General features: G+C 33.0%; 1 protein-coding gene across 3 annotated transcripts in view; it reads left to right on the plus strand.

Annotated features, from left to right (window-relative positions):
• Nucleotides 1-13,022, plus strand: part of LOC115887267 (muscleblind-like protein 1) — a 32,539-nt gene extending 19,517 nt beyond the window's left edge. For all 3 annotated transcript variants that reach the window (XM_030906649.1, XM_030906651.1, XM_030906650.1), the window contains 2 exons: nucleotides 9,351-9,392; nucleotides 10,350-13,022. In XM_030906649.1, coding sequence (XP_030762509.1) covers nucleotides 9,351-9,392; nucleotides 10,350-11,342 — 1,035 coding nt within the window. In that variant the 3' untranslated portion in view covers nucleotides 11,343-13,022. The remainder of the gene's footprint in view (nucleotides 1-9,350; nucleotides 9,393-10,349) is intronic.
• Nucleotides 13,023-19,941: the final 6,919 nt, after the last annotated feature.

A 19,941-nucleotide genomic window follows, 5' to 3' on the forward strand; every position in this document is an offset into this window, starting at 1 on the left:
TCAAGGCAAGAAACTCTTATATAATTTTATTATATACCTAAAAACTGCAAGAAATTTATTTTCCATTATATATATATATACACTATATATGAAGCAAGTGTCTTTTTGTAAAAATCCGGTTTACCATTAACGTCTAACCTACGATCTTCTTGAATCACCCTATATATTAAATATACAGTATTGTACCCACGAAAAAGTAAATTGTATGAAGTAAATTTTCCTATTAATATGATTTGTGTTTGTACGAATCACAAATAAATTGATAGCAAATTAAGTAATTTCAGGTAAGATTTTTTTAGGTTAAGAGCATCGATCATCAGAAACAAATGTTTATTTGAAACATTTCGAAATGTCGAAATATAAGCAGCATATTATTCCGCACCCAGGATTTTGTCAGATTGTTCTATGTTATAACAATTGCCTTATTTTCTTTTGTACCTATTTAATTTTTCTTTCAGGTATTAATTTGATTGGCTCTTGGAAATATTTTTTCAATTTGTTGTCGTTATTCAGTGTACCTATATAACTTATCGATTTTACAATAATGGTTGTTATGCCTCTTATAAGTGTTGAGAATGCCGAAACATTGCATGCAGTTGTTCTTTATTGCGTTTCAATGATACTTATAAATAATATCTTTTATTCCATAGGGTTTTTGTATGAAGGAGGGAACCATTTTTGTATTTAACCCTGCTATTAGTACCTAAAATGTCGACGGGGATATTTTTTGATATCACCCACAATTGACATTGGCTATAGTTGATTTTTTCAGTTGGCAGCCTTCTGCATGATTAAGCTTAAAGTCTTTTTGCCACGTGATGAGGGACTTGTTTTGATATACATAAATGCACATGCACAGATTTTAAATATATGGACTATTAGAAATATTATTCTAGATATGTCGGTAAGAGAGGTTAGTTGTATTTATTGAATGTGCTGAAGAATGATTCAATAAATGCTCATTTTTTACCTCATATGGCGTGTATCATTTTTGCACCACTTAGGCGCGATTCTCACAGTTATACCGTGCTGGCAAGTCTTAATTTTGGATCGGTATTTACATGTGTGGAAGTAAATCGCATAGGGATCTTATTAAGTCGGAGTGAGAGAAATGCGACGGTGTGCTGTTGCGCCGTTGCTAAATTTCTCCGGTACGCCTTTCTCTACCAAGTAAAGTAAAATCACAATCGCAAACCGCTTATTTTTAAAAGTCTTATATTTTCGAAAAGATAAAATCATTAGATATGTTTCTGAGCATCTGAAATGGAATTATAAGGATATCGTTAGGGTATCCATTTTTTTTTAATGAGAAAACGTCAGTAATCGCGATAACTCAGAGACTCAATTTAACAAATAACACGCGATAATTCAAGAACTACGTTAGATATTGAAACTTTCTCTTTTTATTTTGTTGTTCGGATCTTTTACAATATCTTTAAATAAAAAAATTCAATAGGCTTGTTTTTTTTTACATTCAAAATTAATAAAAACCTATCCATTTACTTTTAGTGCAATACAATTTTCAGCAATTGTGTAATTTTTTTATTTTTAAAGATTTTCACATACTGTCTGCTAAGAGAATATAGCAGAAATATTAAGAAAGTTAAAAAAAACTGTAATCAGTTATTTCTAATGGATTTCAAGATATCGATTTTTGAATTCAAAATTCTAATAGCGCGACCACTGTCGAACACCAACTCAATTCCACTTATTTTTACCAAAAGTGCAAGTGTTTCTAACTTGAACTTAAAAATTTATAAGCTATAGGGAAAATTACAATGACTCATTAATAAATAAACAAATATAGTATCACGACACGTAATTAAATCGTAAAGCTGAACGCATGATATACAATCTTCTCTAGAATTTAAAGTACTGTTTGGATCGACCGGTTGACCGCGACGAATTTTCTGTAACCCCTTCCTCGTCGTTCAGCAATGCGCACAGATTCTCGGTTTATTTCATACGTTTGGCAACGTTTTTACTGTTTTCTCTTTGTTCAGTTCATTATAAGCTCATTTTACTCTTCTTACTTACAGAATTCTCGACCCAAAACTAACCTTTGCCAGCCCTTAGTGTAGGTAGCGATGTTTAAAAAATATATTGCTCTTTATTTAAATGTGTTTTGTTTGCATTCTTCAAATTTCTTTCATAGACACATATCCGGCAAACTGTTTCATGTTAACAACATTTTCAAAATTGATTACACTACGATTCTGTTTCTTTTTGCTCTGGCCACATTTCAATTTGCAATAAGCGTTCTGGTCTCGAGTTTCGGAACCGTCCTTTGACATATCTAGAATTGCGGAGCTTTAGTTGGCGAAAGCATAAAATATGTATGTAGATTAATGGACAAATAAATATCTCATTTGTCTGAAAGCGAGCGAAGACGGAAGCGGGGGGAGACGAGAATCTAAGAATGGGTGCGAAGCGGCAAAATGTCAGCCCGATGTGAAATATCGTTCGCAACGGCTAAAGGTCGGACTCTCGCCTGCTATTATACCGACAATCTTTGTTAAATATCAACGATGTTCGAATCGATTTTCTCTTGTACGAATTTCGTGTACATACAAAATGGTTCGTGGCTGGTTTAATAATTATTGTGAAATACGTATTCATAACTAAATTGCTTATTTAAAAATTATTTAGTTTTTAATAATGAGTATTTTTAATTTCTAACTAAATTTCAACGCTTATCTATTTTCAGTCACTCTGCAAAAAGCCTAATCAGAATTAGGCGTATTAAACAATGATGATATTTTTTGTACATTTCTGCAAAAAGACTGCCTGCTTTCAGTCATTTTACATAATGCTAAATCGAGAATCTAGGACAGGGAGACTAAAAAATGATCAAAGTTTAGACAGCTATGACCAAAAGCATATTGAATAATTTACGCTTTAATAAAAATACCCCATGTTTTTCTATGCAAAAACATTAATTATTTATGTCAAAATTGTATTATGATTAGACGAAAACAACTACTTGAATCTTATTTCATAAACTTTAATTATTAATAACATAATTTTAAACACAAAATAACAGTATTAATATATCATTTAATTATTATACTATTTAATTCGTTTCTGCGTACAGGGCTGCTAGTTTGTGGAACTTTGCTTTCTTTTAGAATGAAATGAATTTAGATCTTTGTTATAATCATCCCCAACCATACTCTATTTAACAGAATTATCCCGTTTTGTGTCATTATTTCCAAATTTTGAAAGAGAAGTTCAAGAAATTGTAAAATCGCTTATTTCTGGGGCTTACTCAACCGGGTCTCACAATGCAAATTCACCTCAAATATCCATTTAGTTTGCCATTGCCAAGCAGACTCTCATTGTACAATACATGAAATTAACAAAACAAACATTTACTGATCTGGATAAAATTGATAGTTAAATAGTAAAACTCACCCGGGGGTACTCCGCCCCCTAGTCATTGACATCACTGACATTCTATTTAATATATCCCATTCCATATCTTCCATCTAATTCAAATATTATTCGGATCTATTGGTTAATAATCTTCAACAACTAGTTAGTGTCACCTGAAATAGTATAGGGGCTTCCCCGGACGCAAATCTACCACTAAACAGATTCGCATCCCAATCAATGAGGCTAATTGGGGTACCTCACTACCCCAACGCCGCATCGTGTGAATCGAGAAGACAAGGGAGACCTCAAACTATTAAGACCAACCTCGAAGGCAAGACGTCACAAGAGGTTTTCTTCTCAATGGTCAAACGACCCGTTGCCTTACAGTCGACTTGCAACTTTTATAGTCAAAAAGACTCACAACCCCCAAATGTCAGCTCTGTGACAAAACACACTACAGCCGGCCGGCCCATCTACTACTGATCCGCCGCCCGCGCCGTCGCGCGCCGGCAAGCTAAGCCTTCTCTTACATCACAATTTTACCTGACCACAAATATTTACATCGCTTGCCAATGAATCATATTATTTTCTCTAATCGACTTTCAAATAGAGTGTTTTAGCATTACTAGATAAATAAATAGAAAGTTTCCGAAGGAATGCATATTCTTCATTAGAATAGTGAATAAATAAAAGCATTATTATGACGAACTTATTTTTCAAGTTTTACAAAATGTCGTTGGATAAATTTAGGTTAGTTACATCAATCCCGCGTAAAATGTTTTGTGAAATATCGAGTGAAATCTGACTAGTTTTCATTAGGCATTTTGCAAAGTGACTGAAAACAGATAGCCGGCGTTTTATAATATGCCTAATCTTTTTGTAAAATGACGAGTTATTCGATACGCCTACATATAGATGTAGATTGTATTATTGACTACCGCGATCTTAGAGATTTATTGTGTCCACATTTTTTGAGTTATAACTCATCATACGGTCTCAGGACTTTGACAAATACCAGTATCTGAGACGGTTTTTCAGAGGTTAGTTCTCCATCTCCGATATTAGTCGTACCAAAGTTTATGGCACGAATGATTGTTGTCTTGGCGCACTCACTGATGAGGAGTCCTGGTGTTTCCCCATTTTCACCACAGAATCTGCATTCGCCGATTTTGTCACAGCCCTGAATCTGTGTGATGAGTTATAACTCAAGAAAGGGGGACACAACTCCCATACAATATACGATCTTACGGTATTAATTAGTACTATTTTCTTAAAAAATAATGTTCAAGAGCGAGAACTAACTAAAAAACGTATTTTACTACAAACATATTTTATGCTTGAAGTTGACAGAAGAGTGCTAATAAATTTGATGAAAGTCCAGTGCTGTATAAACCTCGATTGCGTCCCTTACTTTTATTTTTTTTACATGGTTTCTTTCAAAAATGCTTTCTTTAGATTTATTAACTTTCACCAACTCAAACTCAACTTTTATCTATTAACTGATTTTTTGTTCTAACTGACAACAGTACAAACGTTCAACATTTTTAAAGACTTTGGAAAAATGTTATTTGATTTATAATGACTTCTTAAAAAACTGTTATAAAATATGTCCCTAACTTTATATATCATACGTATGATGATTTAGATCGTTTATACTTTCAAATAATTTTGCCATCAAATGGAATGTTTCTTTTTACAACTCTTTAAGTTATTTTATATAAATTTTATTCTTAAAAAATCAAATCTATCAAATTAAAGTACTACTACTATATTAGTAGTAATTTTAGTACAAATATATCTGTAATATGTATGTTGTTACTGGTTCAATATATTATGATAATAAAAATTAAAATAGGATTATTGCTTATGAAGAGATATGAGTTGGAGGTTATATAAATCTAGATGAATATATTTCACAATTATTATTTAATTTCCTTTAAAACGCGTACACGCATCAGATAACATTTAGGCCTGGTGCGCATTGAGACACATGCCATGCAATTTTGGCAGGACAGCACAAGTCACAGCGTTTAAATATGCGGATACTCAATGCTCGATCAAAGAGATAGAGGTAGGGAGAATGAGCTTGAACGTGCGTAGAACACTCCACTAACTGGATCAAAACTGTTCTACTTCCCATGTGGAAACCAACTTAAAGCGGATTACCAACCAACTTAAGAACCTGGATCAAGAAAAATCGGAGGTATTTCTTGATTTAAGTAAGAACAATCGTCGGATTATCAGGGGGTTTTTAACAGGACACTGTTTCCTCAACGAACACCTCAGTAGATTGAAGCTAAAAATGAAATAAAATAAAATGAAATGGGGAAACACCAGAACGCTTTATTACTGAGTGCGAGATGACTTTCATGCCATAAACTTTGGTACGACTTACATCGGAGATGAAAAGCTACCCTCTGTAAAACCGTCTGAGATACTGAGTTTCGTCAAAGCCCTGAGACTGTATGATTAGTTATAACTCAAGAAAGAGGGACACAATATATCTGTAAGGTCGCGGTGATTAACCCCCTTCCATACATTCTACATTCTAGTGTTAGTACCATAAAAATCCACCAATAAAATCAAACAAATTAGAAGTTTTCAGGTGATATTATTGCTTATTTATCTACTCTCTATATAAGCTTTTTTTTGGATGCGCCCCCATCGAAAGCTCGTTCTTCCTCTCTCCATATCTCTGCGCCCAACCTATAATACAAAAGCCCGTCTTGTGCTGCCCTGCGTGGGTAGTGTTGCATGCGCCTCGAGCTGTGCCCCAGGCCTTACCCTCTGCTGCGCGTAACGCTTCGCCACCACCCGACACTAATCCAGTGCTGGTTTTTTATTTGTTCCCCTCCACGCGCTCCCGGTGCTGCGCGCGGATGTGTCGTGCTTGTTGCGCTGGCCGCTACTACCCACTACCCACTAATAGCCCGCCGCCACCGCAGTATCGCCGTTGTTGGCGCAGCCCGCCGCGGCCGCAGCAGCCGCAGCAGCAGCGGCCGCAGCCGCAGCCGCCGCCCTCGAGATCGGCAAGAAGAGACCGCGCGAGCCTAGCACCGCCGCAGACACAGATCTATTACTGGTACCTTTTGCGCCTGCTTTGCATGACTATATAAAGACTTTTTTTTCCTTTCGTTTGTTTGGTTCGTTCTTTAGTTTTGGTTTTCAGTTTTTTTGGGGCTGCTCTGTATCCTCATGGTTACCTAGAGGTTAACATTAGGATAGTATATTGTTTTATTAGGAGTAAAATGATTCATTTTTGATGGGGCTGTACGTTTGACCGATGTTGCAGGCAGCACAAAAAGTTCATTTTTTTCACACGTCACAAAACAATTAGTTTTTGCGGCATAATTGACAATATAAAAAGATAAGCATAAGAGAAAATTACTTTTCCGCATAAACACAAAAGTACAAAAATGATAATCCAAATAATTTCTGAAGTAACGTAAATATTTGGATGAAAATTGTTATCTGGGAGTTTTTTGACATGAAAAAGTTGATGTTGATATCAATATGACTCCTATTTATAGAGGGCGCCACCTACCTGTGTTTTAACTGATTGAAGACTAATAACTTTTCGTTTGTACCTCTATAAAACTGTTGAGTAACAAAATATACACTTCCGTGATTTTTTACGTATAAAATATCTCTTGGTAAAAATCGCTACAAGCAACCGTTCTCAAGATATTTAGAATGGAAATAGTCAGTACATGTGATTATTGACAAAAAATAAATATTTTGAGATTGTTGAGTCGATAGTTATTTGACTGATATGATAAATTTGAAAACTTTTTTTTTAATTAATCATAAATTTCTCTTCGTTTCTGTTGAACTCTTGGCACAAAAACATTTCAAATTTATGGTTTCGGTCTAATAACTATTTAGTCAACATGTTTAATTTATGTCGGTGATGACAGGTATTGATAATTTAGACTCCAAATATCTCGAAAGCCATTACTCGAAGCGATTTTTACCAAGAGATCTTTTTTATGTATATTTTTTTTACTCAATAGTTTTATACAGGTAGTTATTACTCATCAAGCCAGTTAAAAATATGTAGGTGGCGCTCACTACTCATACTGACATCACAATTAAATTTCTCTTGTCAAAAATACCATTTTTATCCAAATATTGACGTTACTTCAGAAATGGTTTGGAAAAAATCGCAATTAAAATGAAACTTTTACACCCTGTATCTTAGAAACTAAGCATTTTAGGATATACATTTATACGAACTTTTTTACTAATTTTTATCTGCAAAACATGCTTCCGAAGTTTCCGGAATACAGTTTGGACCACCCTGTATGTATGTACTTACTAATTATTACTTTTTATATTATTTGAAACGTTTGAAATTGTTTAAAAAAATATTTGTGGCGTTTGAAAAAAAAATTGCATGTTCTAAGGAGTAAAAATGACTTTTTGTGCCCCGCCTATAATGTCAAACGTACAGCCTCGACACGAGAAGTATCATTTTTACTGCTAATAAAACATTTTTTGCCCAACTTCGTCATTCTTTTACAAATATACATATTTAATTTTAAAAAAAAAATTTCCTGCACAATCTTAAGGTGTATGGTTTACACTTCCTTACAATTTTTTGTTAATCTTCATGACGTATAAAAAATAACTCGGAGTACTACATGTTAATAACCGTAAGGATATATTGTAGCCAAGTACCTAACACAAGAGCACACTAAAATTGGTAGTGGTTTGTGTCTTAACTACATTATTTTCAGCGATCTACGGGAATCCAGTCCAGTTTAATCCACGCAAATCGACAGCTTTGTAAATTTTTGCTTTCTTTAGTTACCCAAGTCTGATATATTTTTTCTCTGACCACACAAATGCTGATTTTATATGAAAGAGTACCAGTGCTTATGTCTAAATGACATGCTTTTCGCTAGTGCACAAACATTCGTGTTTTAACAATATAATGGCTTAACTTTTGTATATATTTTTATACTACTTTACCCAAATGACCGGTTTTTTGGATCATTTTTTTATATTACATCCCACTGTATTTTTTTGCTTTATTGATTAAGTATACTATTTACTACAAAGGCTTGACATAAGTAATGTAACAACATATTTTTTAATTCGAAGTATAGAATGAATTACTTATGACATGACTCTGTATGTATCAGCTTTTTTCGCTTTATTTTGCAAAATCGAGATAATTCATTTGTAAAATTCAAAGAAATATGTTAGAAATATCAACATTTCCTTTATATTGGATATTGGAAAAGCATTTCCAAACCACAGACACTTAAAAGCTGCATTATTGTAGGACAAGCCGAACTGCTACCTCTAAAAACGTTGTTAGCATGTTGTGAGTGGCTGTACTATATTGCTTCATTCCATCCACACAAAATGGGTAGGCAAAAAAACCAATTGTAAACACTTCACATATATTTTTTTCCTCTATATTGGTAATACCATGAGACTCCTAACCAGAATTTTTTTTTAAATAATATTTCTACGAAACAATGCACACAAAGAAGGCTTTCCTGCTTAAATAATTATGCACGTTGATGTTCGATTAAGGTTTGATAAAAGTTTTTTTTAAATAGGTAGGTAATAGAAGATGTTCAAGATTTATATCATAATTTCATGGGTATTGATATAATGTTTTGTTGTCGTTGAAGTGTACTACATTATGAATTTCGCTGAAACTCGCAACATCCTAGCAACAAAGCCATACTTTTAAATATATGTTATATAATCTAATTTATTGTTTTGTTGTTGTTTTATTTATTTATTTAAACGATGGCAGTGTACAGTCACTGTTGTTACAATAATAGCATTTATGACGTAGTCTAATATTAGATTAAGTTTTTTTTTATTTTTTAACTTTAATGGATATTTCAATGTATTCGTTGTTTTTTGGCTTACTTTAAACGACTGAATGCATTTTGGTCTGGAAAAATGCTTTATTTTCGGGGACTAATCGTTTCTTTTTATTTCTCTTCCAGATGGACATGAAATCTGTTGGATCGTTTTATTATGACAATTTTGTAAGTATTATTTTAGTTATTTTTGGTAGTATTGAGTTATTTTAAATTCTTCTTATATTATGTTTATCCCAAATAATTATTAAATATCCCACCACACTAAAAATATTTGCACTTATTTAAGATTCACCTTGTGTAAAACAATTTAAATTATTAAATAAAAATTAATTAAATTTTTAACAAGGTTTTTAAGATATTCTCACCTTCTAAAAACAATTTAAAATATTAAATAAAAATCAATTAAATATTACAGTTGGGGGTTGAAACCTTTGATTTTACAACAGCAAAATAAAATACTAAATCACCACAATACACCAAAAACACTTACACTCGACACGCGTTTCGCTAGCCATGTTAGCATCATCAGCAGATGATTAAAACTCACAGATTTTGGTGTATTGTGGTGATTTAGTGTTTTATTTTGCAATCACTTAAATATTTAAGAAAATGAATAAGATATTTATATATAGAACATAGCAAATAAACTTTTAGCCACGCGATTAAGCTTGACAGGCACAGAGTTGCTGACTTTTAAATATCCTCTTTTAATCAAATATTTTAGGAAAAAAAAACTCACCTCCTTACCAGCGCTTAAGGGACATAAAGGGCCAATACTACCACTTTTCCGTTTAAAATATTCCAATAAAGATGAGATGAGTTTTCTGCAACGGCTGTTAAGCTACTTCGGCATCTTGTACACTTTGCACTAAATGCGGTTCTAAAAAGAGCAATTTTTGACTATAAGGTCTGCTAGTAAAAAATGTTAAAGGTTAAAGTATCACAACACAATTCACTTCAACCAAACGCTCGTAATACAAAACTAAAGTGTCATAATGTAACTAAATGTTTATTTAGTATCGGTGATATGTTATAGTTGAAACATTTTTATCTCTATATCATACTACGTTTATTTTTATTGTAATTTAAGGATTTTCAAGACATTATTGTATTGTTTTTCAGGCCTTCCCAGCGGGCATGGTCCCGTACAAGAGACCGGCAGCGGACAAGTCTGGCGTGCCCGTATACCAGCCGAACGCCACCACCTATCAGCAGCTGATGCAGCTGCAGCAGCCATTCGTGCCCGTGTCATGTGAGTATCCCACTTCGCCCGCTCCTCCCCCCTCTTCCGCAGCTTCGCCGTCCATCCCCGAAGCGGCTGCGTCCGCGCACCCGGCCGCCGCAGCCGCAGCTGCCGCCGCCGTCATGGCGCACCAGCTGCAGCAGCAGCAGCAACAGCAGCAGCAACAACACGCACAACCGCCTCCTCCTCGACCTGCTTCGAAAGAAAACGAATCGCAGCTGTCATCTCAGGCCGCGGCTGCTGCTGCCGTTGCAGCTGCTTCCATAGCTCCCCCCGCCAGTATGACTAGCTTACCGGGCGCACAACCCATGTATACTGACCCCGCCGCGTTAGCTAAGGAAGTCGCGCAGCAAAACTACGCTAAAGCTGTTAAACTGGCCGCGATGAACCAGTCGCTGGCTCATCAGTCGCAAATGGCACCTCTGAATCCTCTAAATTACACAGGAGTGGCTTTGAACAAACAGGCTTTGGGCATTCCGCAGACCGCTTTGCGCTACCCTCCTACTGCTTTGCCTCTCGGTTTCACTAGCGCCGCCGGGGCCGGGTTTAACTTTAACCTAGCCAATTCGTATTCGGCTGCGATCGCTCAGCAACAACAGAATTTGCTCGGTATCGGGCGCGCGGCGCCTCACACAGCTTTTCAACTGAATCCTTATTCGATAATGCGTCCCGCTACGGCTTATACTAACGCTGGGGCCACGACGGTGACGGCTTCGCCGATTTTTAACGGGAGCCTGTTGGGCGCGCAGTATCCGGTTACGGTTTCGGCTGCGCCGGTGACTACAGTAACGCCCAGCGCCGCGAGTATAGTAGCGGCTGCCGCGCAGAACAATAATAACGTGCAGCCTTACAAGAAACTTAAAACTTCTTAAAAACGGAAATAGTTCGTTATTTTATATAATATATGATGTCGTTTCCTAATTTCGTGTTTGATTCGTGTTGTTTTTAATAGGGTGCGGGGTGTCTTGTAGGTGTCATTTCGTTGACAAGTGACGTTGTGAACGTCAAATGAATAACGGTATATGTGTACATTTTGATTACTTTGTCCGCTTGGCTCATAGGATTAAAAAAATGACTAATTTTGACAATGTTTTGTAAAATGACCAAAGAAAAAAATAATTTTTATAGTCAAAATGTTTTTAAAATTTTTATTTAAAATGTTGAATTGTATTTCTTGTTTGTTTTGTGTTGTTTAGCGTCAAACGTGTTTTATATAGACGTAGTAGTTGTACACAGTACAACAAATTACATTTGACAATGACAAAATCATAGATCGATAACTTAAAGTATATTGACATTTGCCTGATTTTGCATTGTCACCTATTCAGATTTTATTTAAAAATAAATGCAGTTTTTCTTAAATTACTTAAAATTTTCCTGTTCAAATTTGGTAAGTGTATTCGGCATACGCAGATCGTTAAAAAACTATTTATGACGCTATAAAATCAACAGGGAGCCAATATTTGAACAGTTCAAAATTTTTATGGGATTTTCTGTGTCCCAAGACGATGCACAACCCGGTATATCAATTTAATTGTATATCTATTTAGAACTGGTGTATCATATTACCAGCTATTATGAAATAGAAGTTGTTCAAATCTCATGATGAAGAATCATCTTATATCAAGAAAAATTACACAGATTATCTACAAAATACTTTCTTTATATGCATAGTCCACTCCCTTTTTAGTGTACTATGGTTAATTTTTGAAGTTAAATATTTTTAAACACATATTTTTAAAATTACTTGTGCAATAAATATATTGAAGCATACTAGAATAAGTTTTTTATATTTATCTAAATTTAGTCTAACAACCCGTACTATTGAAAGCTTTAAAAGTAACCAAAATGTATATAAAAAATATAGTGATCACTCTACTTAATTTTTTCCTCTTAAGAGAAAGAAGCCTAATCAAGATACCCTGTATATATTTTAACTATATTATATTGTCGTTTTTTTCGTAGTGTAATATGAAGTAGTGATGTCAAAATTTAGCCAAAAAAAAATAATTTTTTGTTTCGGTAATTCAAAATTACGCGAGTTGTTTCTTTTTAATAGTTTTTGTTTGTTCGTTTTTTAATGGTATTATTAATATGTTCGTTATTTCGTAAGAGTTATCGTGTTGTTTTTATATAATGGAACCTAGAACAGTTCTAGTCAAATTCGTGGTTTCAAACGTTCGATTAAACTAAACTATGGACCGTGTCGTCTCGGTAAGCGAGTGCCTCATACCACAGCTTTTTTAATACCAGCAGGTCATCTTCAGCCTACTTTAGAGTGATAAAATTGATGCTATTCCTATCCAGCAATGTCCGTGGATATCTTATACTTGTAGCTGAGAGTAAGCTTTTTAAAACATGCGAGATAATCAGCTGGTGTTAAATAAGCTATGTGATAATACTGTGATACCCTCACAACCGCTACTTGCACCGCTATTAACGCCTCTCCCCCATCTCAGACCTCCTCAACACACATCTCCCCTACTAATTCCTCCTACAAAAATGCAATTTTTGGTGGATATACATTCCCATAGGCCGATTGTATTTTACTCTCTTTTCTAACTGTAATAGACGTTGATCGAGAGAACAGAATCATTATTTACTTGCATGGCGAAATATACACGATCAAACGTTGAGAAAAAATTAAGTTACTATTTGAGAGCCTAAACAAATTGCATGGTAGAACCTTATAAGCGTATCTGTTAGAAAGTGCCATTATTTTTTCCTTTTGAAGTTTTTGTAGTATGTTGTTAACTAGCCCAAAAAGATCTACCTCGTGTTGATTAGGTATTGGCCATACAGTCAAATTAATCTATTTCATACAGTTATTATTAAATATCTTCAGCATTAAAACATATTAAAATTCAGATGCAAAAAAAAAAACAAAACGGAAAAATGTTTCGTCAAATTTCAAGTAATATATATATTTTTTTTATTTTTAGCCATATTTTCATGAATTTTTTATCAAACTGTATATAAATATATCAACTTAATTCGTAAATTTTTGTATTTAGCTTATTATACAGGGTTAATCGAAGGGTGCAATAATTTTGAGCAAATTTTCCTAAAACATTATTTTTCGGTCAGAACTTGCCACCAACAATTTGCAAATTTTTCAATTATCATTTTTTATGTTATTTTTCAATATGATGAGGTGGTTTTGGTTACTATTGTCTTAACGTCATATTACGCTGTATTGGATACACTATGCTAAATTAAAAAATGATAAAAAGTAATAATACAGTCCTGGTCTCAATAAATATTAATAACGATAACAGAACTAAAGATATTAAAGAAAACATCTGTAATAAACAAACATACAAACGGAAAAAAACTTGTAAGAAATATCCTAATACTTTGTATTGCCTCTCTTGGCTGCTTGAGACGTCCAAGTGACTGCCAGTGAGGCTGCGTATATCATATTGCGTTATGAGGAAAATTTGCTGACGAAATGATTGTACAGGGTGTTTTTTGAAGTTAGAGTACAAAACAACCATTCGATATAACACTAAAGCTAAAATAAAATTATTAAAAGTAAAAGTTTAATTAAGTTTAAGTAACTAGCTCAAGAGCGAGTACATATATTCAAAAATTATGATTTTTTTAAATACCTTTCCTTACTATTGACTGTATAGTCAATTTTGTTGTCCAGGTTCCAAAATGCATGGGGATTACATGTGTTTTTGCATGGTTTGTTCAAAGTAAAGAGTCAATATTGATAAAACACTTTGTACTGGTTGTCTTTTGGGTTGGGCTATATTCTAAAACACTATTTTGTATTATTTTATTTTTCCAAAAACTCTGTGTCTTAGTTTCGTTGTCCGTATATACAGTTCCCAGGCAGAACACATTTTGGCTCATATATGTTCCTATATACATATTATGTATTTTCTTTTTAATGTCTAAAATTCGATGTAAAAAGTTTTGAGTTTTAGCCTCCTCGCGACGGCTACTACTAACTTCTTTGTCTTCCTGATTTCGATCTCCAAAGCACAAATGTAGCACCTACGTTATTTCGTGTCATTTGTTTTTTCATGCAGTGCTGATCTTGTATATAGAGCAAATGTTTAGGGCTTGTCTGTTTAGAGAGTGCAATTTTTTAGTAGATTTCCATGAAAACTTGCCGTAACCTATGTTCCTCTGTACTTAAAAATAGCACCACTTATGCCAGTTGCTTATTCGGAATTCTACTAATCCTGTTATTGCTCTTAGTCTTTCGATTGCTTTTTAGGCTAATTTAATACGGAAAAAATCTTTAAAATTATGCTCGAAGCGCTAAATGTTTGTTCTTTGTTCAAGATAGTGCCACGATTTTTTTTATTGTAAGATATAATATGATAGAGTTTAGATGGTATATTGATGTATTACCCTATAATCTTAATTAAATGATGTGTCTTATTAGGTAGCATTTAATGATAAAAAGTTTAATTTTACTTGTACTGAAAGTACGTAAAGTTGTGATGCATGTATTAAAAAAAAAGAAAATCATTATAATAAGTATTTGTCTATTTGACTTAGATTCATAATTACATATTAGGGTACACCAAACAAAATAATTATTATTTTTTTTAATTACCATGAATATATCGTTCACAATGATGAAAAAGTTCCGGTAAGGTTTGAGCGTGATTTTCTTTTTCGCATTTAAATAACACGGAGAATTTTTTTTTTATTTTATTGCGTTCTAACAAATCAACGTATTGTAAAAATCAATATATATTCTTCTAGGGAATTGAACGGTCTTCAAAAAAGGTCTGACATTATTTTTCATTTAATTGACTCGTTTGAGAGTTATCGACGGTTAAAGTTAAACCTCAGCTCAACAATTTTTATCACGAAATAATGGTCAAAATCATAAAATATTCTATTTTTCGTAAAGTTCATGAAGTGCTTTTTGGTAAAACATTGATTTTTTTAAGAAATTCAAATAATCATAAGAAAAATTATAACAAATCAGCGTATTGTAAAAATCAATATATATTCTTCTAGGTAATTGAACGGTCTTCAAAAAAGGTTTGACATGATTTTTCATTTAATTGACTCGTTTGACAGTTATCGAAGTTTAAAGTTCAACCTTATCACGAAATAATGGTCAAAATCATAAAATATCCTATTTTTCGTAAAGTTCACGAAGTGCTTTTTGGTAAAACATTGATTTTTTTAAGAAATACAAATAATCATAAGAAAAATATCATGTTTAATCTTAAGTAGCATTCATTTTTTTTTCACCTGAGTAAGGACTTAAAAAACAGTAATTTCGTAAAAAATCGTAACCCAATAATATTTTATTTGGTTAAATGTCTTATTTACACTTGATTTTATGTATTCTAAGATATTAGAGGCCATGGTCCAATAATTTTTCAATACCCTCTTCTTTTACCTTCTGTAATTTTTATTTGCTTTAATCAGATTATGTTTTCCTATAATTATTAAATTTTTATCTACCATAACCTAACAAAAATTTTACAATATTAATTACATCAATTAGGAATCATCCTGATTCAATATAGTCATTTTTTTAACTACGATTTTTACTACGACTACGACTACGTATTTTTTGTATCTTGCATGGCGTCCAATACTTTTAGTTTTAGTGTAATTTGATTTCCTACAGTAAAATACAAACGAACCTATGACTGCTCTATTGATGAAAAGCTGCCGTACACAAAGGAAAATATAGCTATTTATATAATAATTTTTTTATTAACTGAACCTGCTATACCCTTAATAACTTTCAAAGGAGTCGATTAAATGAAAAATTATATCAGACCTGTTATTTGAAGATCGTTCAATTTCCTACAAGAATATTTATTGATATTTACAAAATGCTGGTTTGTTAGACGCAATAAAATTAAACAAAAATAAAATATTTTTCACGTGTTATTATTATTATTAAAAGCTCAAATTTTACCAGATTTTTTTTCATCATTGTGAACGATATTTTCACGGTAACTTAAAATAAAACAAAAACTATTTTTTTTGGTGCACCCTAATTAATATATACATATATTAACGAAAGATAATATTAAAGAAAAAGCGTTATTTGCATTTTTAAGTAGGATTACAATGTTACTAGACAGGATAGAAAGTACTGAGGCTCGTAATTTACTTGCTAGTAGTTTTGGTTAAAGGCCGAAGCATCGTTTTTATTGACCTAACCTCACTAAAACAATTAGTTAATCTGTGAGTTACTAGAGGAATATTTTGTGTGTTTCAGGTTAGGTTCAGTAAAGACTGTGCTAGCGTGCGTAATCAGCTAGCCAGCCACCTTCGATCTTAACTTACAATAATCTAGTGCCTTTAGGCTGCTGATCACGCTTAGCTAAAATGAGGTGTTGGTCACATTTTTGCCATTTATAGTGTTACAAAAATGAAATCTTTTATTTTTCCATTGATTTATATTGATTTAATTGTGTACCTTTATTGTTCTAATCCAGAGGTGTATGTATTATTATCACCGCTACTATTTGTAATAATAATGCTTGAAAATGCATGATATTCGTTTTATTAATCATTTGCTTATTATTTTTTGATTACCTTCAACTTCCCTACTTTGTTTTTATCCCCTTTTTATATTCGGTCACGTTTTAGTTCTGTGTTCTTTTCTAATGAAACCAGCTTGTTGGCGATTACAAATCCGAGTGGTACTCGATAAAAATTTATATATTCCGCATTTTATTTTTTGTGACTTTGTTTAACTTTTTTACTCATTGCTTACCATTTAAAACTAACCCGAAATACGAAAAACCGCTTGTTTGGTCAGTTGTTAGACATTAATTTAGTCATGTTACATTTTGCTGTTGGGAAGCTATGCCTCGCCATTTTTTTTCTGTAAAAAAGATATGTTTTAAATGGATGTTCTTAGTTGAAAAGTGAATCTGTAAAAGAGACTAGGACCAGCTGATTCATGTTGTTTTTTCAGGTGTTCCAGAATTACCGATACTCAGTAAGTTCCTTACATAGTTCATTTGCTTTATGCTTTTCTATTAATTTTACGATGTTTACTCTTGAAAATGAAACGGATCCACACAATGACTTTATCTGTGCAGGGGCAGTATAGCAATGAAATTTTCGCTAAAAAATTGTAAATACGAACCTAAATAAACTAAAAAAGGAAATTAATTTTGTTAAGGGATTAAAAAATAAAAATTTAAAACACTAACACACTTATTAATTACCGAGTTAATTGCTCTAATTTTTAGTCTATAACACTTTCCACGTTGGTATGCTATCTATGTTACGTATAGTTAAAGAAGTAGTTATTTATAGAATGTTCAACCATCGTTCAGCGTCACGTCATATAATCACTTGACAACCAGATGAAAGATTGGTGACGTCATTATGGCATTCCGTAAATTACTGCGTATTCTTTTTAGTAATTGTCGTTGTCATTTGATTTGGGATTATAAGTTTATTGGCAGACATCGATCAATGTCAAAATTTCTGTCAAACAAAATTCATTTTTTTTATTGCAAAAATTCCTCACAGATTTAATCAAAATGAACAAGAGCTCATTGCTAAGGTTTTAAATTATTTTTCTCGATAAAGAGACGCTGTGCTCTTAGAACGCTCTACGTCCGTAGGCGCCGTGTATGAAGTAGGTATAATATTCCTCTGTAAAATTCAAATTGATCGGATTTTTAAAATTTTTAAATAATATAGCGTGTTGTTGATGCTTTACAAATTGCTGCGCATTGGAAGAAGATCCTATATTTTTTTATTTAGTCCGTTAAACTCTAGTATTGAATATAAATCGAACAAGTCTCCATAGAGCAGCGCGTAGAGTTTCCGACTACGAATCGAGGATTCAGAGTTCGAGACCGGGTCAGGGCAAAAATTGAATCGCTAGAATTACCGTATGATCGAAAAAAAAGGCGTCAGCTATGGCTATGAAATGAAAATCGCTGTCATTTTATATGTAAATTTATATGGGAAATGTCATCGATGTTCATTTCATAGCCATCGCTGACGCCGTTTTATTTGGTCATACGGTATTTAATACTTTACTACCAGAATATAAACGAAAATAAAATAAAAAAGTTTTTACACCGACCCGACTCCTCGCTTGATAGTCGGAACCTCTACGCGCTGCGCTATGGAGACTCGCTCGGTTTATATTCAGTACTAGAATATTTAAAGGACTAATAAAAATATAGCATCTTCTTAAATGCGCAGTAGGGAACGCAACATTTACCGGAAGCCAGACGGGCCGCATGCTGTTAGGTTAGGTTAGGTAACCTAACCTAGCCAGCTTTCTTAAAATACTTGTTTTCCCGACCTTGCTAGCTCTCGTACTAAAAGGGATTGTAACTGATGAGTTCCAGAAAAATTATAATAAAAGGCGAAAAAAAATGGAACTCGCTCAATCAACAATATGGGAACGTACTTAAAATTTTATAAACAATATGAACTGATCGCAAACACACCCTAATACTCATATTTGACATATAATGATGACGTAACGTTGAACGATGGCTGAACAGTCTTTATGTATATTTTAAATGCTAAAAGTACTATTATAATTTTACGAGAAAGGATTTCTCATTCCAACCCTACGAGTAAAATAGCTTAAGCTTAAAAACCTTCTAACACTGAAACATGTGATGAACATTACTTTTCTAGAGTCTATATAAAAAAGAATTATAATTCTTTATATTGTTTATAATTTTTATCTCTCGCAAAGTCCAATGCAGTACCTTGATTTATACTTTACTTATTGACTACTCTATCTGCACAGACAAAATCAAATTACTAAAAAAATAATTCTATATATACATAGCTTACCAACTGCAATTTGTACTTTCTGGTAAGCTTAAACACAAAAAGTAAAATGTCGATTAGAAAGAATACAACACAATATTCAAAAAAGAGGTTTATTGGAAAATACCTAACAAATAAGAGATGTTCAGTGTTTGTTATTTTTGATAAAAAATCCAGCTTCAAAAAAAACGCTTTAGCACATTCATTTACTGTTGAATGACAAGAGAATCAGAGTAGAAAATTTCTGTCGCTTGTGTAATGTGCAATATACTACGTTTTCCATGCTAAAATTCTCGAATTTATGGCATATAGCAACACGAATCTAAAGGTGCATTTCTTAATCTTTACACCCAGCAATTCAGCGAAATATTGCATGGTTTCTATCTCTGAGAAGCAAAGCTGATTTGCTTAGAGTTGACTGTGGTTTTATTAAAAAAAAAGATTTGAAAAACAATAAATATTATGGGCGCATTTAAGAACAACCATCTAAAAAAAATAAGAGTGGATATTTTTCATAATTCGGCATACTATGATGACTGTTTCTTTATTTAAATAAAGTATAACACGGAAAAAAGTAAAATATTGTATGCTTACATGTTCCTAAATGATCCCAAATATACTAGCTAATAAACACTATATTTATTTGGTACGAAATAAATATACTTATGTACCAATTAACTGGGGTATTGTGTGTTGTGCATGGACATATTT

This window comes from Sitophilus oryzae, unplaced genomic scaffold (assembly GCF_002938485.1).
Source record: "Sitophilus oryzae breed Bouriz unplaced genomic scaffold, Soryzae_2.0 scaffold_560_pilon_pilon, whole genome shotgun sequence".
NCBI classification, from domain to species: Eukaryota; Metazoa; Arthropoda; class Insecta; order Coleoptera; family Curculionidae; genus Sitophilus; species Sitophilus oryzae.